General features: G+C 39.3%; 1 protein-coding gene and 1 long non-coding RNA gene across 2 annotated transcripts; both read right to left on the bottom strand.

Annotated features, from left to right (window-relative positions):
• Positions 1-339: 339 nt before the first annotated feature.
• Positions 340-759, bottom strand: LOC143856510 (uncharacterized). Its single transcript, XR_013238248.1, has 3 exons — positions 688-759; positions 529-587; positions 340-439 (listed from the first exon to the last, which is right to left on the bottom strand). It is a non-coding gene; the product is annotated as an uncharacterized LOC143856510 (long non-coding RNA).
• Positions 760-863: 104 nt separating this feature from the next.
• LOC143855795 (dihydroxy-acid dehydratase, chloroplastic-like) lies at positions 864-6,571 on the bottom strand. Its single transcript, XM_077365858.1, has 5 exons — positions 6,503-6,571; positions 6,287-6,361; positions 5,853-6,010; positions 5,502-5,696; positions 864-990 (listed from the first exon to the last, which is right to left on the bottom strand). The coding sequence occupies exons 1-5, from the start codon at positions 6,569-6,571 to the stop codon at positions 864-866; spliced, it is 624 nt and encodes a 207-aa protein (XP_077221973.1).
• Between the last annotated feature and the right edge of the window lie 19,618 nt (positions 6,572-26,189).

Raw genomic sequence — 26,189 nt, 5'->3', positions numbered from 1 at the left:
ACAGATAATATAAGAATTTGAATTGTCACTCTCATAAAAGTTCTCTCCTTTAATAACTTTTCCATGCTAATAAAGTTACTAAAGTTGAAGCAATTTTTCACATATAGAGAGTTTACAAATGCCAAATCAGATATACATACCTTAAAGCTAATTGGATTTCCTGAGAAAGCTGCAAACATCGACTCCTCGCCTTCAAAAACAAGAGCAGGACCTGCCAAGCATATGCCCTCATTATCTATTCTGTCCAATTGTTGGTAAAATGAAACATAATAATCGGAGATAGCAAGAGGGTAGAAATTTTAGAGAATACTGCACCAGAGAAATATATGCCTTCTTTCCCGGTAATTTTTGCCACGGAGCCCTCTGGTGCTATATTGCCATATAAAATCTGGATGCGGGCTATTGACTCGATGGGATCTTCTATTGGTCTTATTATTTGCTGGAAAAAAACAAAATAGCAACCCTCATATTCAAATTGTACAGGAGTCATATCTAAGAACCTAAAGTGTTACAAATTGACTATCTTACCTGACCTTCAGCCAATACAGGGAGAAACTTTGCATGTTCTGCTATTGTCCTACCCGAGACTAATTAATTTTATAAAGTTAGCATTTAGCAATAAGATCAAATGAGTAGATAAACAATAATATCAAGGAGTGAAACATCCACCAAATTTACTATGCATACCAGTTATGCAATCCCCATCTAAAAGCCCTTGCTCCAAAAGATAGAACATGACTGCAAGTATTTCGCCAATCTATAACAAAAAGTTTATCAGCCAATCACGAGACTCCATAAGCCATGTAATATAAGAAAACACTAGAAAAATGTACAAAATGATAGAAATTAAATTCCTCGGCCGTTCATATTCTACAGACCTTGTGTAAATCCTCCATGACATAGTTTCCACTAGGCTTTAGATCCGCAAGTAAAGGAACCTCATCACTAACCTTCTGAAAATCATCAAGAGTCAATTCCAAACCCACGGACCTGCAAAAGGCACAAGCATCACCAATTATTAGACACAGGCCTCCATAGACATATATATATATATATATATATATATATATATATATATATGAGAAAAGTGTTCCGGGAGCTCCCTCGACTTTAGTCGTTTATAACGCCTCCCATTCGTCACTTTTTGTGGACCCGCAAGGTCGACCCGCTAAACGAACCAATAGGAGGCTTTATAACACAACTAAAGCACAGGGAGCTCGCGCAAGCGTAGGAACACTTTTCTCATATATATATATATATATATATATATATATATATGAGGAAAATGATTGTGAGCTTGAAGCTCATATAGCTTATATGAGCTTGAGGGCCCAAACACATGGGTCCCACATTTTTTGTGGTGATCCAAAACATTCATTTGCAAGGCCCCATCATAGATAGGGTGTGTACCAAAAATCAGCTCCATTGGATCATCCGAACCCCTCCAAAAGCGGAGGGCAAAAATGGGCAGATTTGTGGCAAACGGTGTCTGTCCATTTTGCCCTCCACTTTTGGATGGGTTAGGTTGATCCTATGGAGCTGATTTTTTGTACACAACCTATCTATGTAAGGGCCTTTCAAAAGAATGCTTTGGATCATCCTAACAATGTGGGCCCACATGTGTTTGGCCCTCAAGCTCATATAAGTTATATGAGCTTCAAGCTCACAATCATTTTCCTCTATATATATATATATATATATATATATATATATATATAGAGAGAGAGAGAGAGAGAGAGAGAGAAGTGTAGCTACACGTACAAGTAGCTAACTTAGCTCTCCGTCGACTTAAAATACAGCGTGGCTCACATTGTTTGGGTGATGCAAACCATTCATTTGATGGGCCCTCACATAGATAGGGTGTGCCCAAAAAATCAGCTCCATAGGATCATCCCCAACCTATGATTTGTTGAGGCAAAAATGGACGGGTATAAACCTTCACAAATCTCTCCATTTTTTCCTTCACAGTTTGAAGGGTTGGGATGATCCAATGGAGCTGATTTTTTGGGCACACCCTATCTATGTGAAGGCCCATCAAATGAATGGTTTGGATCACCTAAACAATGTGGGCCACTGTATTTTAAGCCGACGGAGTAGCTAAGTTAGCTACTCGTACGTGTAGCTACACTTTTCTCATATCTATATCTATATAGCAGAAGAGAAAAGAGAATATTTTAATGATTTATTTCAAAATTCTGTCGATTTAACACATCAACATGGTGGTTTTTTACTGTTTAATGCCCTTGCTCCATATGTATGTCCAAACTAACTATGTGAGGGTAAACAAGTCATTTTATTATTTTCCCCCTACTTTTTAAATATGAATGTGTCACGAAAGTCAACATTGGCAGCCTTTCTATATGCAAAATTATGGAAAGTGGGTAGTAATTACATGATATTACTAATTCAGGACACCTGTAAAAATATTGACGAATTCCGGGCACCTTAAGAGGAACAACATATTATGGAAACCTCTATAGATTGGAGGGCTAGGATCAGGGCCCCGTGTGATGCACAGGCCGACAAAGAACTGTACGGACCACATCATAGGTTGATCCAAACCGTCCATGTGATGGAACACAACAGAAATAGGTTGTGCCCGTAAATCATTTCCATAGGGTGATCCTAGCCCTCCAATCTATAGAGGTTTCCATAATATGTTGTTCCTCTTAAGGTGCCCGGAATTCGTCAATATTTTGAAAGGTGTCCTGAATCCGTAGTATTATGTAATATGTTAACAAAAATCCATAGTATTATGTAACATATGCACCCAATCCATAATTTTGTAAAAACAAAAACGCCACTTTTTATGAAAAAAGCATAAAGGAGGGGGTAGGATTGAAATTATGTGGCTTTAATGGGTGGCTTTGTTAAAAAGCATAAAGGAGGGGGTAGGATTGAAAATATGTCGGTTGAATAGGTGCCTTCGTTAAAAAAAGTCAAAAAAAGTGATGTGTAAATCTCATAGAATTTTGGGAGAAATTCAAATAATTCTCTCATTTTCTCTTCTGCTATATAGATATAGATATATGAGGAAATGGTTTGTGAGCAACTGCTCAGATAAGCTTATCTAAGAAGAGCTCACAAACATAGGGGGCCACATTATTTGGATGATCCAAAGCACTCATTTGATAGGCCCTCATATAGATAGGGTGTGCCCAAAAAATCAGCTCCATGGGAGCATCCTATCCCTTCAAACTATGGAGGCAAAATATAGACAAATTTGTGAAGGCTTATGCACGTCCATTTTTAACTCCACAAATCGTAGGGTTGGGATGATCCTATGGAGCTGATTTCTCTCTCTCTCTCTCTCTCTCTCTCTCTCTCTCTCTCTCTCTCTCTATCTATCTATCTATCTATCTATATATATATATATATATATATATATATATATATGAGAAAACGGTTCCTACACATATGTGTAGAGAGTTCTCTACACACTAGCTTAAAATACAGTGGGGGCCCACATTGTTTGGGTGATCCAAGCCATCCATTTTAAAGGCCCTCACATAGATAGGGTGTCTACAAAAAATCAGATCCATAGGATCATCCCAACCCTACGATTTGTGGAGGTAAAATGGATGTCTTTAAACCTCAACAAATTAGTCCATTTTTTGCCTCCACAGTTCGAATGGTTAGGATGATCCTATGGATCTGATTTTTGTGGACACCCTATCTATGTGAGGGCCTTAAAAATGAATGGTTTGGATCACCCAAATAATGTGGCCCCCACTGTATTTTAAGCTAGTGTGTAGATAACTTATCTACACATATGTGTAGGAACCGTTTTCTCTATATGTGTGTGTGTGTGTGTGTGTGTGTGTGTGTGTGTGTGTGTGTGTGAGTTTACGGTTCCTGCTAACATTAACGGATAAGTTCCCTGCGAATGTTTTGTTATGAGAACGCCCATTGGCTGACAATACGTGGGCCCCATAAATCACGTTTTGTAAGTCGAATTCATGAGAAAGTTAAAACGCCTCTTTTTTCTCCCAAAAAGCGAGAATGTTCTCTCTCCTCTATGCTATCATCTAGTAGGGTTTGAAGAAACCTCTCTGCTAGGGTTTCAAAAAAGCCCAGATCTGAAATCTTCTTCTTCTTTCTAAAAGACAATCAGAGAACGCTTCGACTTCAAAAAGGTCATCAAGCTTCGTATTTCGGATAGGGTTTCAAAGGTACGGTTCTTCTCCAAGTTCTCCTTTGCTTATTTTGCTTTTTTTTTTGCATCCTCTCAAACAACAGCTGGAGAAAGATGGAACCTAAAATGGCACAGTTTATAGCAACGTAAATGAGTCCAATAATCATATTTCGACTCAGAATCAGTTCTCCAATTCAAAACAAATTCGAGGAACTACAATGGACAGGAACATTGAGGAATTGGTAATCCACAAGATCCTCAAGATCAATTCTAATATTTTTAATACTAATAAAAAGATGGAACTACAATGGACAGGAACTACAGAATTGGTAATCCACATCATCAATTCTAATCTTTTTAACAATAATAAATATACTCTCCAATGGACAGGAACATTGAGGAACTACAAACACTAAAGAAGGATACTATCTGAAGATCAAATGGTTGAGATTGTCTGACGAGTTCGATTAAGGCTATGCATCTACTGAGATGTCAACAATATGAATGGCCCAGATCATGTGATGAATCAAAGTGTCTGCACGGAGTTTTTCGATGGTCATTTAGAAAGATCTGAGCTTTTTGGGAACACTAGCAGAGAGATGAAGAAGCTTGAAGATCGGAGCCGATTTGAAATCCTAGCAGAGAGCTTTTTGGGAGAGGGGAGACGACGCTGTTTTGGGAGAAAAATAGGCGAGAAAAAATAGGCATTTTCCCTTGTTATGATTTTGACTTTGAGAATACGTATGGGGGCCCCCCTATTATCAGCCAATGGTAATCCTAATAACAATCGTTCGCAGGGAACTTATCTGTAAACGTTAGTAGGAACCGCTCTCTCTCTCTCTCTCTCTCTCTCTCTATATATATATATATATATATATATATATATATATATATGGAAAAAACATAGTGAACATATATCGAAAAAGTGTTGCTACTCGATCTTGTAGCTAAGCTTATCTACTCAGTCGGGTTAAATACAGTGGGGGCCTACATTGTTTGGTGATCCAAACCATTCATTTGAAAGTCCCTTACCTAGATAGGATGTCCACAAAAAATCAGACCCATAGGATGAGCCTAACACATCCAACAGTGGAGGGAAAAATGAGAAAAAATGGACAGACACAGTTTGTCCAGAAATCTGCCCATTTTTCCCTCCACTGTTGGATGGGTTAGGATCATCCTATGGGTCTGATTTTTTGTGGACACCCTATAAGGGACTTTCAAATGAATGGTTTGGACCACCCAAACAATGTGGGCCCCCACTGTATTTAACCCACTGTATTTACTACAAGACCGAGTAGCAACACTTTTCCGATATATATATATATATATATATATATATGGAAAAAACATAGTGAACCCTCACCTAGCAATAGCAATCAAATGTAGCACGGCATTGGTAGATCCACCCAGGGCCATAACAACAACCATTGCGTTGCGCAATGATTTTTGAGTGATAATGTCTCGCGGTTTCAAATCCAATTTTATCAATTCCAAAAGATACTTGCCAACTAAACGGCACTCATCCAACTTCAACAGGTCTTCTGCTGGTCTTGAAGAGCTTTACAATATATGAAAACAAGGATTAAAAGAAGAAGCAGAACAAAAAGCTCAATCGGTGTATACACAATGAATTCAAAAATAGAGTTTCAATAAGGACAAAGAAATGTTAAATCTTAATGTTTACAATGAAAACCAGCTTGGACATAATTTCTACCTGTAAGGAAGTGACATTCCCATCGCCTCAATTGCAGAAGCCATTGTATTGGCTGTGTACATGCCACCACAAGCCCGTGCTCTAGGGCAGGAATTCAAACTAATATTGATTCTCAGATCATCACTGATTGACCTAGTAATGTAGTAGTCTCCATAGATCTACGAAGTGTACCAGCGACCCAAAGGAATAAATTGCAAGGCTATGAAATATTGCTTAAGAAGGCAATGATGAATAATGAAAAAATCATAATCTTGAGTCCAAAAAAATGGAATTTCCTTTTTTCTTGTTTCTTTGAGCGACACTAGAAAGGCAAATTCTCAGCTGCAAGTACTTACCTGAAAATGTATAAGCCAAAGGGCTTAAAACAGATATCAAGAATATGAAGTTCCACATTGACCTTATCTTCAGACAATCACATTTTGCTTATTACAAACATGCTCCACTAAGTAAATCTCACAATAATTGGCCTCTAAAGTCTTTGATTTCTTGATAATTCTAAGTGATACTCCCTGTGTTATGAATCATAGAATACAAAGATTTGAGTCCTCAGTTGTTTGTTCATGAGAAGTTTTTCAATGGGAGTTTAACTTTGATCGTAGCTGACAGTGACGATCACCATTGTGGCTAGTGTAATGGGACTGTGGGAGTACACTGCCTTTGGCCCCAATAAATAGGTTATTCTCACACCCACGTGTGACTTTAAACTTTCCATTTTCCATTCCCGTAGAGAAAGATGAATCTATAACATTCCAAGAAGCAATAGAGATGCATATTCATAGGGTACACATTTATTGTGAACGATGAAATGGTTCCATCAGGAGGAAAAGGGTGTTGCGACTTATGAATTTGTCTCCTAAAAAAAGACCCACTAAATACAAGTGGAGTTTTTTTTTAAAAAAAAAAATTATAATACAAATGGAGTTGAAGTTCAAGTTTTTGATAGGACCATATAAATATTTGGCCTAAGCTCATCACGAAAAGTCAAAATGATCCACTCGAATAACAGAGAGAGCTTGTGAATATGCTTTCTTTTCCATAATTTAGTTCTCTGGTTAATCCTTGTGTAAAACCTGATTCATTCAAAACAAGCGTTAAGACAACTTCTCCTTAGATGAAGGAAACCAATATGTTTTCATTGTGAAGTAAAATTTAAGTCTTATTACTATCCTCATATATGATGATGACATTTTTCTTGCAAGTACTGACTTGAGTTGATTCTTTCAATGAAGCAGTGATTGGTTTCTTTTAAATTAAATATGTGTGTGTGTCAAAAACTAAATATCAGTTTAAATAAAATAAAGAAAATCAGATAACTAAATAACATAAGCCTTGAAGAAATTCCTAACACACATCAAAAGAATCTTCAGGAAACAAAAAGAATACAAAATATTGCATTTACAAATGAAAACACTGATTGAATCATCCGTCAGCTTAATTTGTGCGATAAAAGAAAGTGTTGTATGTTTGTTTTGGATTTCAAGAACACATTGTGAGTCAAAAACTGATTATTAGACTGAAAATTAACCCTAAATTTTAATCGAATAATCAGCTTTGGACTCGCAATCGGTCATCAAAACACAAAGCCAAATCAATCTTGATTTCTGCTACTCCTGTGACGGACAGAAATTATTTACTCCTTCATATGCAAATGATGCAAGCACCATGCAAGGGAAATTTGGAAAATATTACAAGAGAAGGGGCGTGCCTAATTCAAAGGCCAATATAGTTATTTGGCGAGATTCCCAATCAGACCTTGCTTAAAGAGTCAGAGTGGTTTTGAGTCATGTTGCTAGTATTGAGTTTATTATTAGGGTTATTCTGGTCATTTTTGGTTTAAGGCCGATGGTTGTGGGCTAGGTTTTTTGTTTGTGGGCTTTTTATGTTGATTTTGATCGGCTTTATTGAGTCTAGTAGGTAAAGAGTCCAAGACAATTGTAGTTGCTTGGCCTCCAAGTTTACTTCATCACCAAGTTTATTTGGTCACTAAGTTTACTTGATAACCAAGTTATGAAATCTATTTAAACAAGTGTAATGATCATTTTGAGGCAATGAATGAATTCCAGAATTTCAAGTGTTGAGCTCTTCATTGAGGATGTGATTGCTTTCTCCCTAAGTGTGAGTGCCTAGGTTTCTCTCTCATTCTTCTTTAGTTTCTCTACAAACACACATTGTTTCTTATCTTTCAAATTAACCTAATTAAATCCCTTCCACTAGTAACCTTATAAATCCTCCATCAAACCCAAAGCCCTATTTATTCCATTCTTAGTCATCCTTTAACTCTTTCCCTAAACAATGCCCTAACCTAAAATTCATAATATAGTGCTGATTGAGAAAGATCCTGCATCATTTTGGTATCAGAGCAGGTCAGCACTATGTCTACTCGTACGCATGGTTTTAAATTTCGGTTTCGGCTAAAATTTCGGAGTTATCCGAAACCAAAATTTCGGGCGAAATTTGGTACTAGAGGAAGAAATCTCAGATTTTTAGGACGAAATTTCGCCCTCGGTAATTTCGTTTGAAATTTGTTAACGTAATAAAAAATTGTTATTTTATTATAGATTTAGACGAAATCCCCGAAATTTCCGAAATTTACCAAATTTCGGAAATTTCGGTTACAGTACGTTTTCGTTCGGTCCCCACCGAAATCCGAGGTCGAAATTTAAAACCATGCTCGTACGAGAAGAACCTACAAAGGGAGATTGACTGATCATCAACGAGACGAGTTGTTGCTGAGGCTTGTGGAGCAAATGGATGGCTTAAACACTCGTATGGGAATCCTAGAATCACGGGTTACTCAAAACACAGGTAAGTCTGCAGCCAACCTTGAGGGAGAGTCAAGTGGAGGAGAAGCCAATGATGGAAGAGCTGTTGAACGAGGTGAAGAGTATGTAGATCAGCCACTTAATCTCACTCCAAGGCGAGGAGTGAGGATTAACAGACCTCAACAAGGATCCCAAGCTCCCTTGATGGATTGGACAAGGGAGTTACTTGAGAGAGGCTATTACGAGCCTCAAGATATGGCAGGAGATATCACAAAGAAGGTGAAGGTGGATGTGCCAGACTTTGACGGGAGACTCGATCCAACAATCTTTGCCGATTGGTTCTCTGATTGAGGAATATTTTGATTGGTACGATATGTCAGATGAGAGGAGAGTTCGTTTTGCTGAGATGAAGCTCGTAAGTCTAGCAAAAGTGTGGTGGATGGGTATCGAAGGCGACATAAGAAGGTTAGGACAACCACCCATCGGTACTTGGCAAGAGATGAACACAAAGCTTTGGGAAAAGTACATGCCACCCAATTAGCAAGACCGAATATGTGAGCAACTTGTCAATCTTAAGCAAGGAAGCATGACCGTGGCAGAATATATGCAAAGGTTCGACGAACTCAAGACCCGAAGTCAAATTGTTGAAGACCCTTGTCATACCTTGGCTAGATTCAAATCTGGTATGAGATCTGATATAAGGAGAGAACTGCTTCGACAACCACTATACAACGTGGAGCTTGCTTTCCAAGTGGCCTTAGACAGGGAGTACTTGCGAGTGCCAACCATGAAGAAATTCTCTTCCCAAGCTGGGGAAACAACCACAAAAAGGTTTAATGAAGGCAACCAAACCTTTAGGGCAGCACCTTCTCAAACTAATAGAAGGCCCATTGATCCTAAAGGAAAGGCACCCATGGTTGACGTAACGAAGAAGCACGATGGAAAAAACTTTTGCTTTAGGTGTGGAGGCAAAGGACACATGGGGTACCAATGTCCAACCAAATCCAACCTACATATGGGGAAAGAACATGATGAAGAGCCTAGTCAACAAGAAGTAGAGAATGAGGTCAATGAAGAAGGCGCAGTGTACAATGCTGATGACTAAGCAGATTCAGACGTAGACACTTCCCTCGCAATGGTGGTGAGACACATACTTGCTGCCCCAAAAAAAAAATAAAAAAAAAAGATTGAAGGAGAACTACTATTTTCCGAACATTGGTAACTTGTGGAAAAGAGCTGCGAAAGCTGGCTATAGATGGTGGACGCTGCATGAACGTGGTTTCAGCCTCTACAGTCGAGCTATTGAAGCTACCTACTCAGCCGTATCCACAACCATATCATGTTGCTTGGATCGACAACACCACCATACCGATAAATCAACGTTGCTTAGTTTCCATTTCATCATGTCAATATAAGGATTCTGTTTGGTGTGATATGGTTCCCATGAATGTTACACATATTATTGGGCCGACCCTGGTTCTATGATCGTGATGTGTACCATTGTGGGAAAGAGATTACTTACCATTTTATGTGCAATGATGAGGACATCACCCTATTCCCCAAGAGCACTAAAGAGCTCAAGAAATTCCAGGAAACTACACAAAAGCAGCCTGCCCAAACGGTCATACAACAAGCTGCCCATCGGAAGAAAGCACTCCAATTGCTTACCTGGAAGAATTTTGAATGTGAAAGCAAAAGTATGGGAGTTATGTATGTTGTTGTGGCCAAAGAAGTTGGAAAGCCAACATCTTATCAGCCTTCAGATGTGCCTAAATAATTGGCAAAGCTTCTACAAGACTTCTGCGATGTTGCTCCTGATGACTTGCCTGACACTTTGCCACCTATGCGTGATTTCCAACACTCAATTGATTTAGTTCCAGGTGCACAACTGCCGAAGTTGCCAGCTTATCGAATGAATCCTATGGAACATGCTGAGTTGAAGAGGCAAGTGGATGAGCTTTTGTCAAAAGGATTCATTAGAGAAAGCTTGAGTCCGCATGTTGTGCCAGTGTTATTGACCCCAAAGAAGGATGGGAGTTGGCGCATGTGCGTGGACAGTCGTGCTATCAACAAGATCACCATCAAGTATCGCTTTCCTATTCCGCGGTTCAATGATATGCTGGACATGATGGCTGGAGCTACCATCTTTTCCAAGCTGGATCTCAAGAGTGGTTATCTCCAAATCCGTATTCACCCCGGATTTGAAAAACGATCCACAACCACTAGGATAGAATTGTATCCCTGAATGGTCTTTGGCAATCCTAGGACAAAGTCCATACTTAGGTCTTGCCAAGGCTCATGAAGAATTGAAAGTGGTGTTTAAAGGCCCGTGTTCTTCTTCCTTCCTTTTGCCAATTGACATGTACGACACAGGGACACCAATTTAGCAACATCATGCTTGAGACCTAGGCCAATAAAATCTTTCCTCAATCATGGCAATAGTCTTGTCTCGTCCGAAGTGACCTCTCCCATGCAATTCCCATACAACTTTGATCACGAACAGAAGTAGAGGGTAAACAAAGATGATGTGCCTTGAATAGATAGCCATTTTGTAGAGAAAAGCATACTGATGTCCAACTAGCAAATCAGCATAGATAATGCAAAAATCCTTGCATGAAGGGTACTCGTTCTTCAATTGCTCAAATCCTACAACCTTTACGATCATGGTAGTAAGCACGTACAACACTCGGCTAAGAGCGTCGGCTGCTTTGTTCTCGACACCAGCCTTGTGCTTAATGACAAATGTATAAGCTTGAAGGAATTCAACCCATTACCCATGCCTCGGGTTTAACTTTTTCTGACTGTTGATATGCTTCAAAGCTTCATGATCAGAATATAGCAAAAACTCCTTAGAGATAAGATAATGCCGCCAATAACGTAAGGCTTGTACTATCGCATTAAACTCCTTGTCATACGTAGAGTATTTTTGTTTGGCGTCTTCTCAGTGAAGAATGCAGTTGGATGGCCTTCCTGACTGAGTACACCACCAATACTACCGTGTGAAGCATCACAAGCCAATTCAAAAACTTTGGTAAAATCTGGTAATTGTAGTGCTGGTGCCTTTGTCATTCGCTTCTTTACCTCTTCAAAAGCTTTGGAAGCTGCTCGAGTCCCTGTGAACTAGCCCTTCTTCGCGCAATCAGTTATTGGAGCCATAACAGTGCTGAAACTACGAATAAATCTCCGATAGAAAGTTGCTAACCCGTGGAAACTCTGCACCCGTGTAGGGTGCGTATCGGATGCAACCCAGGTTTGTGTACGTATCGGGTGCGCACCCGGTTTAAATTAAATCGAGAATTACAGATTTACAATAGAGGGGCTGTCCCAATTAACAAAGGGGAGTTGAATATATCAAAATATCTATAATATATATCCCGCAATTAAAAACCTAACTTAGAATTAATATTAGATTTTGGTGAAGTAATATTAGATTTTGATGATCTTATTGTTATTTAATTGTTCTCCAATTAAATTGTTTGAATTCTTTAACAAAATATTTAATTTTTTTATTTTTATAAATATATAATAAAATATATAAATATATTAAATTTAGCATACCCATATCCTTTTTTTTTAAATCACGTATCCACGTACCCATATCGTGTCGTACCCGCACCACGTACCTGTATCCGTGCTTCATTGGTGGCATGGTTCTAAATTTCGACCAATCCGAAATTTTGGATTTCGGTGGAGACCGAAACCGAAATTCAGAATTTCGGCCATTACCAAATTTCGGCCGAAATTTCAGAATTTCGGTCCAAAATTTCGGTTAATTGTAATTTTTTTATTTTTTTTTAAATATGTTACAAAATTTCGGCCGAAATTTCGGAATGAATTTAATATTATTTTTTAATTAATACCAAATTTCGGTCGAAATTTCGGTTTTCCAAAGGTCCGAAACGGTTACCGAAACCGAAATTTTAAACCATGATTGGTGGTCGGTGTAGGCCAGTTGACAATGGCTTCAATTTTCTCTGGATCTGCTTCCATGCCCCTAGCAGACACGATAAATCCCAAAAACACAACACGAGAACTCATGAAAGAACACTTCTTCATATCGATATATAGTTTCTCTTGCCGGAGAACCCTCATCACTTGTTGCAAATGGAAGAGATGTTCCTCCTTAGTCTTGCTATAGATCAATATATCATCAAAGTACACAACCAAGAAATGACCAATAAAAGGCTGTAGTACCTGCGTCATCACTCGCATGAAGGTACTTGGTGCATTGCATAGGCCGAAACCACAGATGACGAACATGTGGCAAAATTGTTCTTTAAAGAAGTGGTGCAACTCCATGGATTGCCGAAAACTATTGTGTCAGACAGAGATGTGAAGTTCACTAGCTACTTTTGGCGGACTTTGTGGCGTTTATTAAATACTCAGCTAAACTTTTCAACTGCTTTTCATCCTCAAACTGATGAGCAGACCGAAGTTGTTAATAGAAGTCTTGGAAATCTCCTTCGTTGCTTAGTGGAAGACAAGATTACTACATGGGATTTGATTTTACCAATGGCCGAGTTTGAATACAATAGCTCAATTAACAGATCTACTGGTCATAGCCCCTTTGAGATTGTTTTGGGTTTGCAACCAAGGAAACCAATTGATTTGGTTCCTCTACCCCTTTCAGCCCCGTCCTAGTGCAGAAGCAAGCGAGTTTGCAGAGCATATTCGAGCCATCCAGGCTGATGTGCGCCGCAAAATTGCTTCAAGCAATGCTAGATACAAGAGCCAAGCAGACTTACATTGTCGACATGTTGAGTTTAAATTGGGGATCAAGTCATGGTGCGTATACGACCCGAACGCTTTCCGACCAGCAAGTATAAGAAGCTTCAATATCGAAGTGTTGGTCCTTACAAGATTCTCAAGAAGATAAACTCTAATGCCTATGTTTTGGACTTGCCGGACAGCATGGGTATTAGTAATGTCGTCAATATTGAAGATCTTACTCTTTACGCTGGACATTTTGTTGCTTCTTCTAGTGACTTCACTGCTGCTCGCCGTCCTCCAGCTTCTAATGTTCGTGATGAGATTAAGGATATTGTGGACACCAACATTGTTTCGACTCCAAGCGGTGGGTACTAAAAGTATTTGGTGAAGTGGAAGAATAAGCCGTGGTCGGACTGCACGTGGATTTCTGATGAGGAATTTAAACAATTGGCTCGTGATCTTTATGAGAGATACCACTCTTTCAACTCGCCAGAGTCAAGCTTTCCCAAGCAGGGGAGAGATGAAGCAAGCACCATGCAAGGGAAATTTGGAAAATATTACAAGAGAAGGGGCATGCCTAAGTCAAAGGCCAATATAGTTATTTGGCGAGATTCCCAATCAGACCTTGCTTAAAGAGTCAGAGTGGTTTTGAGTCATGTTGCTAGTGTTGGGTTTATTATTAGGGTTATTCTGGTCATTTTTGGTTTAAGGCCGATGGTTGTGGGCTAGGTCAGTGGGTTTTTATTTGTGGGCTTTTTATGTTGATTTGGACTGGCTTTATTGAGTCTAGTAGGTAAAGAGTCAACGACAATTGTAGTTACTTGGCCTCCAAGTTTACTTCATCACCAAGTTATGAAGTCTATTTAAATAATTGTAATGATCATTTTGAGGCAATGAATGAATTCCAGAATTTTCAGTGATGAGCTCTTCATTGAGGGTGTAATTGCCTTCTCCCTAAGTGTGAGTGCTTAGGAAAACCCTAGGTGTGATTGCCTAAGTTTCTCTCTCATTTTTTTCTTTTTTTTTAATGGTAGTTTCTCTCTCATTCTTCTTTGGTTTCTCTACAAACCCAAATTGTTTCTTATCTTTTCAAATTAACCTAATTAAATCCCTTCCAATAGCTTTATAAATCCTCCATCAAACCCAAAGCCCTATTTATTCCATTCTTAGTCATCCTTTAACTCTTTCCCTAGACAAAACCCTAACTAAAATTCATAATATATTGTTGATTGAGAAAGATCTTGCATCAGCAAATTCCCATTACTCTAGAAAGGGCAAACGACTTGTGAAAGGTTACATTAGCCCGTGTAATCAAAATTTGATAAGAGCTCCAAATCAAGGTTTCAGAAAATTTTAGCCTAATTCTCAAATATCTCTCGAGTATTTAATCAAATACTTAATTTGCAGATAATGGTGAGAGAGAGAGGGTTTTATCAACCGTTGTTTCTTATCTTTTCAAATTAACCTAATTAAATCCCTTCCAATAGCCTTATAAATCCTCCATCAAACCCAAAGCCCTATTTAATCCATTCTTAGTCATCCTTTAACTCTTTCCCTAGACAAAACCCTAACCTAAAATTCATAATATAGTGTTGATTGAGAAAGATCCTGCATCAGCAAATCCCCATTACTCTAGAAAGGGAAAACGACTTGTGAAAGGTTACATTAGCCCGTGTAATCAAAATTTGATAAGAGCTCCAAATCAAGGTTTCAGAAAATTTTAGCCTAATTCTCAAATATCTCTTGAGTATTTAATCAAATACTTAATTTGCAGATAATGGTGAGAGAGAGAGAGAGGGTTTTATCAACCGTTGTTTCTTATCTTTTCAAATTAACCTAATTAAATCCCTTCCAATAGCCTTATAAATCCTCCATCAAACCCAAAGCCCTATTTATTCCATTCTTAGTCATCCTTTAACTCTTTCCCTAGACAAAACCCTAACCTAAAATTCATAATATAGTGTTGATTGAGAAAGATCCTGCATCAGCAAATCCCCATTACTCTAGAAAGGGCAAACGACTTGTGAAAGGTTACATTAGCCCGTTTAATCAAAATTTGATAAGAGCTCCAAATCAAGGTTTCAGAAAATTTTAGCCTAATTCTCAAATATCTCTTGAGTATTTAATCAAATACTTAATTTGCAGATAATGGTGAGAGAGAGAAAGTTTTATCAACCGTTGATCTTGCATAAATCAGATTGAGTAAAAACCCAGCAAAACTACATCAAAATCATGCTTCGAAGTGTATTGAACAGTAAATTTGAACCCAATAATCGCTTCGTTCTTAAAATAATTATTTAAATCTAAAGCAAGCAGGGCCTAAATGAATGGAAGGTGAAAACCACCAACATAACCCTTGAATATTAGAAATAATAAATGGGAACAAATTGAAAAAGAAAATAAGAAACTACATGTTCAGGTTAGGAATTAGGATTAGGGTTGTTGTAATCTTCGAACTCTTCTCCTTTCGTTTTAAAGCTATGGGTAGAGGTGTACAAATAAGGAAAACACTTCTCATTTTTCAACTAAATAGAGACCTTCTAAAAACCCTTTCAAAAAAAGAGAGAGAGAGAGACCTTTTAAAACATACCCCCTTTCTATCTCTGTCTTTCTCTCTCGGAAAAGCCCAGTCTATTGCCATGATAACTCCTTTTCTGGGTAGGAAATGAAATCCCCAATTTCCCTCTTCCAAATGGGACTTACAATCGGTCCTCAAAATGGAAAAGAAACAGTGCTTAAGGACTCGAAATCATCTCAAACCTTGGAGGAGAAGCCATTATCATAAGCATTTTTTTTCTTTATTGTGGAGAAGCCTATTATCTATCATTGGAGAAGAAATCGGAAGCATAAACAAAGGGGTTCAATATGGTTCGGGAGATGGGAGTTGGCGGTGGATAATAGGAGAACGGGAAGTATCTTGTCGTTTGAGGAGTGTGTACGCGTAGGTAGGAGAGGGAAGGGATGTGTACGCGTGACAGAGAGGGAGTGGCGGGGTTAAGCGTGTCTAAGTGTAGAGAGAGAGAGAGATGTGTGTAGTTAGGAAATTCCGAAATTACACGCCAATTCTCTGATGGAAAGATTGTCATCTTTCTATTATATAAATATAATATTGAAAATCAAAAAGGAAAAGCACCAGCTGTCGCTTGAAAGAGAATGGCGCGCACTACATGGGAATTTTCAATTTTAAAAGAACTGGCATGGTCTTTATCAACACGAAAGTACACTCGTCGACCTAATAGGTTTTTGAAAAAAAGAGAAAAAAAAATCCTTAGTTTCCGTTTCTATATGTAATATATAGATATATTACACATGTCGTGTTAGCTACATCGTCTGTGTGAATTTTTTGGTAATTCATCTAAAAAATATATATTAATTTATCACATGAGACATGGACTGATGAAATTATAGACTAGTTTGACACAACCAAATGTAGAACCAATGGTACCAAAATCAAGAAAAACAGAAATTATATTTGAGTGACAGAGCATTCTTCGGTTGAACTAGGTAAAAGCACAAATGCAGAAGGCCTTTTAGGTCCATGGTTCAAAATAGCGGCTGATACATATCCATAATGGCGGGGTCCAATACAATACGGTACGCACATACCAAGGATGACAAAAAATCAAAACCGCATTAACTGATACATAAGGTGTATCTGCTGATACAAGACCGATACGACCAATATGGGGCCTCGATATGGGATCCGTATCATATACTCATAATCAATATTCAATACCCTGGACTTCATTTTTTCACCCTTTGCTTTGTAATAGAATATAGAAGAACTCTTAGTGGATAGCGGTTGAGAGGTAACGAGCGTTCGGATCTTCACTATTGCCCTCTTCCATTGAACATTGTCCAAATCTGCTTTCCCGGTCCATTATACGCTATACTCAAGATCGGTCATTTTACGGAACGACTGGGAGAACCTTTTGAGTTCATAATGAAATGAACCCCGGACGAAGAGAAAATCTCCCAAGCAGTAGAAGCCTCGAGACTTGGTCGTGACGATACCTTTCTTAGAGGAAGATCGGATAAGACTTCTCTTCATCACGAGATTCAACGGATCTCCAGTAGACACTCGAGAGACCTCCACACTCCTGGGCGAATCTAGCGACCATGAGCGACAGATCAACCAACTCATTTCTACTAACAAAATTTAAAATGGCAACCATGCTCAGAGTGACTTTTCTACATTTTTTGAGCATTTTATAGTTTATCACTAGATCTATAGACATAATGTATTGTTTGATTGTCCTCTATATTTAATATACTATTTTTATCAAGCCATGCATGCTTTTATTTTTCTCTTCATTTTATTTATTTTTTAATTTATTTAATTTGCATATTGTATTGCTTGGTTGTTTTATATATTTAAGAATAATGATATGGTAACCAAGTTGAGGACAGAGAGTGTAACCAAACAAATAGCCTCTTACACATTAGCAATCTTGGTTCCTTTTTTTGGCATTTTTCCTTAAATGGCAAATCTAACCCTCCCATGCCATGTGGCATGTCGGGATTTGTTCAGTTCCACTCTCGGTCTTCGTAGCAACACTCGTATGCAAGACCTATCAAGTCATGCAAGCTTTTGTTTTTTTTCTTCATTTTATTTATTTCTTAATTTATTTATTTTACATATTGATATTCTATTTTTAAATGTTACAAGATCTACATGTTATGGAGCATGATCCATGTATGTATTGGTCGCTGTGTTCATATTTATGAACTTATTTTAATTTTTTTGTCCCTTTCGAAATTTTTAACATTTTGTTTTTAATGTTTTAGAAACGTTGACCTACATTTGTGCATAAAAGTGTTCTTATATATTTTGCTATTTTCTTAACTGGGAGACCTATTAGTAATTTTCTTTAATTAAAATAATTGTTTTGACACTATTAATTCATGTACTAGTTAAAAACATGAGATAAGCAGACAGACATGCAGATTGATAAGATTATACACTGATTAGAGAAGTAAAAATCTAATAAATCATGCTGAAATTACCAAGTTAAAATTTTTGTTCAAGTAAAAATGCCAAAAAAAATATTAGTCAGCACAACAATGAGGTCAAAACATTGCATATCGCTCTGTTTTTGGACCTTGAGAATCTGTATCACCTGATTTACGGGCATATCACCGATATGTTTTGTTTCGGCATTTGACCGATACCACTTTCTTGAACCTTCCTCATGCCCAATAGGAATCTTCGTGAATTCTATTTTATATGCTATAAGATTTTACATTTAGGAAAAGCTGACTGTTTCTAAGAAGATTTATTCATTGTAACTTAATTAAGTACCAACCCACAAGAAGACATAAGGGGATATAAAACTAAAGTGCATCTACAGAAGGGTATTCCAAAAACAGGGATTTGAATATGAAGAAGCATTGCCTTCCTTACAAATCTTTCACTTTTTATACACAACCTCAATGAATACAAGTTTGAAATGCTTTTGTACCACTCTGAAAAAAGAAATACTTCATTAAATCTACTTAATACATGAAAAGCAAGTAGCATTTGCTTCCTAGCTCTGTTTTCTCATGATTAAGGGTCACAGGAGATCCAAAGAAATAACATGTGTGGATATGAAATTTTAGACAAATGAGGATAAAAGGCTCTATATTGGTGAAGAGATGAAATCATGGCTCAGGTTAAAAGCAGATGTTAAGATACGTGGAATAAAAGGTAAATAAATAAAATAAAAAGAAAGAGAAGTGCATCATGATATTGTAGACATTAAAGGACTGACAATGTAAAGCTTAAAAGTCCAATAAGTGACATGCAGTTCAGCCATTCATATCAAATTTACAAAATGGCAAATGAACGTGCATACCTGGGAAGCAAAACGTATAACTATAAATCGCCTAGAACGTGACCAGGCTGCATAAAATTTAGATACAATAAATACATGACTTTGACAGCCAGCAGTTCAAACCAATTAGTTATAACTTATGAGAAGAGAGAAAACACCTAACCCCTATTTCTCGTGAACATCATATTTTACAAAAGAGAAAATCACTTCATCAAGCCTAATGACGCCATAAATATTACACCTTGGGATAAAAACGAGCATTAACATAATTACAACATAAGGAATAAAAAAAGGGTGAGCTAAGTCAAATGTAGAAGCTTGAAATAAGTTTTAGCTCATCAGAAAAGATTTGAATTCCGCAGAAGTGACTGCGCAAGTAATGCACACATATTCCATCTCAAGCAAAATTATCCGGACCGGCAGAATGGAAAGTATTACTTTCAAAATTTACATAACGTAGTACTCTTTTTCCAGTCATAAAGATTTCTTTCGAAGCGACCAAAATCATGGAGACTAGAGAAAAATTAAAAGGTCATAATCTTGAATTTCAAAAGTCCTAATAATGAAGGTAGAAGGCAAGTCTATACAACATTTCCTAAACACTAACCTTAATAGTTCGACCATAGACCATGATACTGGGTCGATTAATCCGTCCCATTGCCATAATTGTACCTGGAACTGTAGAGGTGCAAAATCAGATCAAAATGCACAGTTCAACTTAATACAAACTGCACCATAGGCGTAGGCTTTAGGAAAAGAAAAAAGACACAAACAAGATAGTTTTCATCACTCATCAAAATACTACTGAAATGGAAAAGAAAGCATCCTTTGTCAAGCCAACCTCAAAACATGACGTCAATCCAAATTTTCATTAATGATTTCAAAAGTATTATTACTGGCAGAGTCAGACGTCAAAAGGATTAGTACATTGAGTTCACATGTGTTGCAAGCATAGTTATCAATTCCGTTCCGTTCCGGCCGGAACGCACCGGAATTCCGGTTCCGGTCCGGATTCCGGAACGGAATGCCTATATTTTCCGTTCCGGTCCGGATTCCGGTCCGTTCCGGCCGGAATTCCAGCGGAATGGGCGAAACCCCCTATTCCGGCTGGAATGGGGTTGGAAAGTTGGAAAAAATTAAAAAAATTCAAAACAAATCCAAAAAATTACAGAAATGCCCGTATGGCTGTTGGGGAGTGTATTTTACATATTTACCCTCGTTTTATGACCGTGGGGATGCTGTTTGGAGGGCTATTTTTGTCTTTTTGCAAAAAATTCGAAAAAGATTAAAAAAATTCCCAAAAATTCCCCTCGTCGGAGTGGAACAAAAATTCCAAAAAATTCACCATACCCACTGAATTTTTTTCATATTTTTAACTATTTTTTTTTTTAAATTCCCCTCGCGGGAGAGGAACGGAAAGTTTCGAACGAAACGCCGAACGAAACGGCCGAAACACCGAAACGTTCCGTTCCAGTAGCCAAAACGGAACGGCGACCGGAACGGAATTTATAACTATGGTTGCAAGAGAATTTAGAGAGAAAGGGAAAGTGAGTTTGGCATCTCCCCCTCACTTATTTATTAATAATAATGAAAAGAGAAGTACAATGACCAAACTGCCCATAGACTTTATAGGCTTATTCTAGCACTCCCCCTAAAGTTGGAATGTATAAATCATACATTCCTAGCTTGTTACATATATCGCTAAGCTTGGATTTATTCAATGGTTTTGTGAACATATCTGCCAACTGTTCTACAGAACGAGTGAATACTGCGCGTATCTCCCCTTTCTGAATCCTCTGACGAATGAAATGACAGTCGACTTCGATATGTTTAGTTCTCTCATGGAAGACAGGATTTGTCACAATATAGATGGCTGCCCTTATATCACAATATAACTGTGAAGGAGAGGGAAACCCAATACCAATCTCAGTTAAGAGTGACCTCAACCAAATAATCTCAGTCGTAGTATGTGCCATAGCTCTATATTCTGCCTCTGCACTCGATTTCGCAATGACATCATGTTTCTTACTTTTCCATGAAACTAGGTTACCTCCAACAAAGGTACAATACCTGGTAGTCGATCTCCTATCAGTAGGAGATCCAGCCCAATCAGCATCTGAGAACCCCTCAATCCGTGTATGACCATGCCGTTTAAATAATAATCCTTTCCCTGGAGCACCCTTCAGATACTTGAGAATTTGAACCACTGCGTTCCAATGAGATGTGCGAGGAGAGGTCATGTACTGGCTAACTACCCCAACGGCATAAGATATATCAGGACGAGTAACAGTAAGGTATATGAGCTTGCCCACAAGTCTTCTATACCTACGAGGATCTTTCAACAAATCACCCTCTTCTGGAACCAGTTTCACATTTGGATCCATGGGTGCAGCTACTGGTTTCACACCAAGATTTCCTGTCTCTTCTAGCAAATCAAGAACATATTTCCTCTGAGATAAAGATAAACCACGAGATGAGTACGCAACTTCTATCCCAAGAAAGTATCGAAGACGTCCCAAGTCCTTTGTTGCAAATTCTTTTTGTAAGAAGTCTTTCAATTTTTGAATTCCCCCTGAGTCACTGCTTGTAATAATGATGTCATCGACGTATACAATCAACATAATGCATCCTGCTGAGGACTGATAGTTGAATACTGAGTGATCTACAACACACTGTTTGAGACCAAACCTCATAACTGCCTCACTAAATCTGCCAAACCAAGCATGTGGTGACTGCTTTAACCCATAAATCGCTTTTCTGAGGCGACAGACAGATGAGGACAACTCCCCCTGAGCAACATAACATGGCGGTTGCTCCATATACACCTCTTCAAAGAGGTCGCCATGCAGAAAGGCGTTCTCCACATCTAGCTGGTGAAGAGGCCAACCATTATTAACAGCGAGGGAGAGTAGAACACGGACAGAAGGTATCTTCGCAACTGCAGAAAACGTCTCATGATAGTCTACACCGAATGTCTGAGTGTAAACCTTTGCACCAGACGTGCCTTCAATCGATCAATGGTGCCATCAGGAAGATAATTAATGGAGAATACCCATCGGCAGCCAACTGGTCGAGCGCCGGTAGGTAGAAAGACAAGATCCCAGGTGCTGTTGGACTGAAGAGCGCCCATTTCAAGGTCCATTGCAGCTCGCCAGCCTGGGTGTAGGAGAGCCTCATCCAAAGACTGTAGTAACACAGCAGAAGACAAAGACAAGACAAAGCTTTTGAAAGGGAGAGTTAGACGATCATAAGAAACGAAATTAGAAAGCGGGTGAGCAGTAGAATAGGAACGAGTACGGGAAGCAATAGGAGAGTCAGATATCTGATGAGGGGGTAAGAAGATCTCTGCCTGGGAGGACGATTTCTCAGTGTGCGAGGGACGTGCCTGCTGTGGACGACGTTTATATTGGACTGTAGTAGGTGGACGATTCACCCTAGGAGCACACGAGTCGACCTGTCCAGGAGGGCAAGCAGGAGGATGTGCAATAGAAGTAGTAGGAATGGGAGACAGCTCAGGAAGAGAAATAGTCACCTCAGGTTCTGATCAGACATTGGAAGGACCAAAGGAAGAGCCAAAGAATGGTTCTGATTCAAAAAATGTAACGTCAACTGATACATACCATCAGAGGAGACGTGGACTGTAGCAACTGTATCCTTTCTGGGTGCGAGAGTAACCCAGAAAAACACATCGTTCTGAACGAGGATCCAGCTTATCACGGCCAGGACCCAAATGATGAACAAAGCATACGCAGCCAAAGACACGGCGTAAGTGGGAATGGGTCCTAATGTGGATAAACTATGTGAAATGGAGAATCACCATGAAGCACCGAAGACGGAAGACGGTTGGACAGGAAACAAGCAGTGAGAATGGTGTCATATCAAAAAGATTTAGAAACCTACATCTGAAAAAGGAGTGTGCGAGCCACCTCAAGTAGATATCGTCATTCTGCTGCGAAGTGTATGCGCAGGATGATTGATGAAGGATGCCATGACAAGAGAGATAGTCCTGAAAGCCATCAGTAGTAGAGAAAAACTCATAAGCATTATCAGTACGCAGGCATTTAAGATTAGTATTAAATTGATTTTTTATTTCATCATGAAAATTTTTAAAAGAAGAGAAGACCTGAGAACGGTCTTTCAGAAGATACAACCAAGTCATGCATGAGTAATCATCAATAAAAACCACAAAGTACTGGAATCCATTATTTGACGCGACCCGAGAAGGTCCCCATACATCGCAATGAACTAACTGAAATAAACTATCAACCCTAGTAACGATTCGGGAAGGAAAAGACACTCTATGATGCTTCCCGAGTTCACAAGACTGACAATGAAAATGAGAAATAGAACTAGGAACTAAAGATGTCTGCAGGAGACGCTGAAGGGAGGGGTGACCCAGTCGACAGTGCCACTGAAAAGCATCCACGGAACTGTGTAAGGCCGACGAAGAAGGGCTGCAGTCAAGACGGTACAAGCCATCCACCTCACGACCCGATCCAATCGTCCTCCCAGTCGAAAGATCCTGAAAAAGACAGTAAGAGTGATAGAATGAGATAGAGCACGACAGATTTTTCGTAATTTGGCTAACAGATAATAAACTAAAAGGAGACTTAGGTACACACAAAACTGCAGATAGAGGGAGATTAGATGAGGACAGGTGGTACCAATACCAGTAATAGGTGTAGTGGAACCATCAGCAAAAGTAATAGACTGAAATTCAGATGGAAATGAGTGAAAAGAACAGAGCTGTGATGAGTTACCAGTCATATGGTTTGAGGCTCCTGAGTCAATAATTCAGGACCCAGAGTTAGAGAGTAACGTAGTGTGTGAACTACCTGGCTGGGCAAAGCCTGCAGTGGCTGGGAGGCACTCTGTCGAAGACGCTGGAGCTCCTCATAGTCTGCCCTTGTGAAGGAGAATGAGTCATCAGCAGGAGTAGAGGCAGGCGCAGAGGCTACTGTGTCAGACAAACCAAAGGCGCTGAGGTGTGCTGAGCGGGACGGGCAAAGCTCTGGATGCAGCGTATAACAAGTCTCAATGACATGGCCATCGCGCTGGCAGTGGGTGCAATAAGGACGACCACGCCCACTGCCAACAAGGCCACCACCACGGCCACCATCACGGCCACCGCATCTACAAGCCCCGGAAAAAGAACCACCACCTCGGGAAGGACGAGTACCACCACCTCCATCATATGCGGCAAGAGCTGAATTATCAGAAGTAGGACGGGAGGGGGTCTCGCAAACACACTGTTGGGAGCGGATATAGACCTCGCGCAACGAAGGAATATCACCAGAACTAAGAATCTGATGGCGCAGATGTGTAAACTCCAGGCCTAGACTCTCAAGATAGTGTACGACACGAATCTGTTCCCGTTGACGCCGGAGAACATGAACATCAGAGGTGAGGGGCATGAAGACATCAAGCTGCTGGCATAATGAAATGAACTTCCCATAATGGGCCTCAAGTGACGTGTCGCCACGACGGAGCCGCATCCACTCAGAGTAAGTAGAGCAAATGCGAGTCAGGTTCTCAGCCCCAGAATACGTCACGACCGTGTGATCCCAGACCTCCTTCGTAGTTGGAAGAAGAATCATAGTAGAATTAAATTTCTGGAGTCATACTCTGCCATAGAGACTCCGAATCAGCGCATCTTCCTGTTCCCAACGTGTATACAGAGGATCCTTTAGCGAGGGAAGATCCTCACGAAGAAAGCGTACTTTACCCCGGCCAAGAAGGTATGTCTCAATCGCAACCTTCCAAGGTAAGTAGTTGGTTCCATTAAACTTGGCAACATTCAACTGTGGATAGGAATTTTCCACAGGTGCCAATTGAGAAGACGAAGAAGAAACCGAGGGTGTGGATGAAGCACTGACCTCAGTGGTCATGCCAATAGAAGGATCAACAATGACGGGAGGATCCATAACGACAGGAAATCTAGACAAACAGAGAAACCACTACCCACAGCAAAAAAAGATAAGAAACGAATAGAAAAAAACCAACTAATCCAGAGAGATGATCATATGACAATATCCCAAGTGAAGGACAAGAAACTAGAGAAGCCCATAAAGGAACAGGAAGAGGCTAGGCGAGAATGAAACCCAAAAAAGAAAAAAAATCTTCAGCACATAGATCGAGAAGATGAACGAAGAAGACGAGAAATTAGGGGTAGATGAGACGAAGAAGGCTTGTAAAGAATAAAGAGTAGGGTAGAATAGGATCATAGGGTCGGGGTTGGGTTGAGATTACATGGAAACCCACAGGAATTGGGGCAGAAGAGAGGGGGGGGGGAAGAAAAAAAATTTTGGTTTTTTTTTTTTGGTGGTGGGGGGGATTAGAGAAGTGGTGGAAAATAATTTCCAGGGAAGTAATTGTTTTTTTTTTTTTGGGGGGGGGGGGGGGGGGGCAAATCCAAATTTCAGGAATAACTTTTTTCCGCCCTGGAAGGGTGGGGCTGGGGGTCGCAGCCAAGGAGAGTGGGTCGCGGGGGGTGTGAAGAAGGTAGGGTTGGGACGGGGCTGAGAGAGAGGGAGGGGTAGGATTAGGGTTTGGGTTTTTCGGGGAAGAAGACGGAGAGAAAACGAGGGTTGGGGTTGGGGTTGGGGTTGTCAAGGAGATGGAGAAGATGGAGGCTGCGGATTTTCCCTATGGATCAGAAACCCTAGGGCTCTGATACCATGTTGCAAGAGAATTTAGAGAAAAAGAGAAAGTGAGTTTGGCATCTCCCCCTCACTCATTTATTAATAATAATGAAAAGAGAAGTACAATGACCAAACTGCCCATAGACTTTATAGGCTTATTCTAACAACATGCAAGGCAAGTAATGTTACACAGGTATGTGTAAACACTTGAACAAAAGAATCACAATTGCAGCAACAATTCAAGTGCAATGACTAAAGAAAAAATAACTTTATAAAAAGAGAAATGGGACCTGCACAAAAGATAAATCATATTTGGACATCGAAAGATTTGAAACCAAAAGTGAGTCCTTAGAGGTTAGCATGTTTAACTTTGGATATTTGAGACCTGAATAGACAATTCTCTCCCAA

This window comes from Tasmannia lanceolata, unplaced genomic scaffold, assembly GCF_043159265.1.
Source record: "Tasmannia lanceolata isolate RefF3 unplaced genomic scaffold, GAP_Taslan_0.1 ptg000023l, whole genome shotgun sequence".
In the NCBI taxonomy this organism is placed as follows: Eukaryota; Viridiplantae; Streptophyta; class Magnoliopsida; order Canellales; family Winteraceae; genus Tasmannia; species Tasmannia lanceolata.
This window is presented reverse-complemented; position numbering and strand designations above follow the sequence as displayed.

Excerpts from the sequence above, each read along its gene's own strand:
- LOC143855795 (XM_077365858.1), bottom strand. The coding sequence starts at position 6,571 with ATGGAAAATGGAAAGTTTAAAGTCACACGTGGGTGTGAGAATAACCTA. Across the intron at positions 6,362-6,502 it reads TTATTGGGGCCAAAGGCAGT|GGAGTATCACTTAGAATTAT; the intron begins GTACTCCCACAG and ends TTCATAACACAG. Across the intron at positions 5,697-5,852 it reads GGAATGTCACTTCCTTACAG|CTCTTCAAGACCAGCAGAAG; the intron begins GTAGAAATTATG and ends TATATTGTAAAG.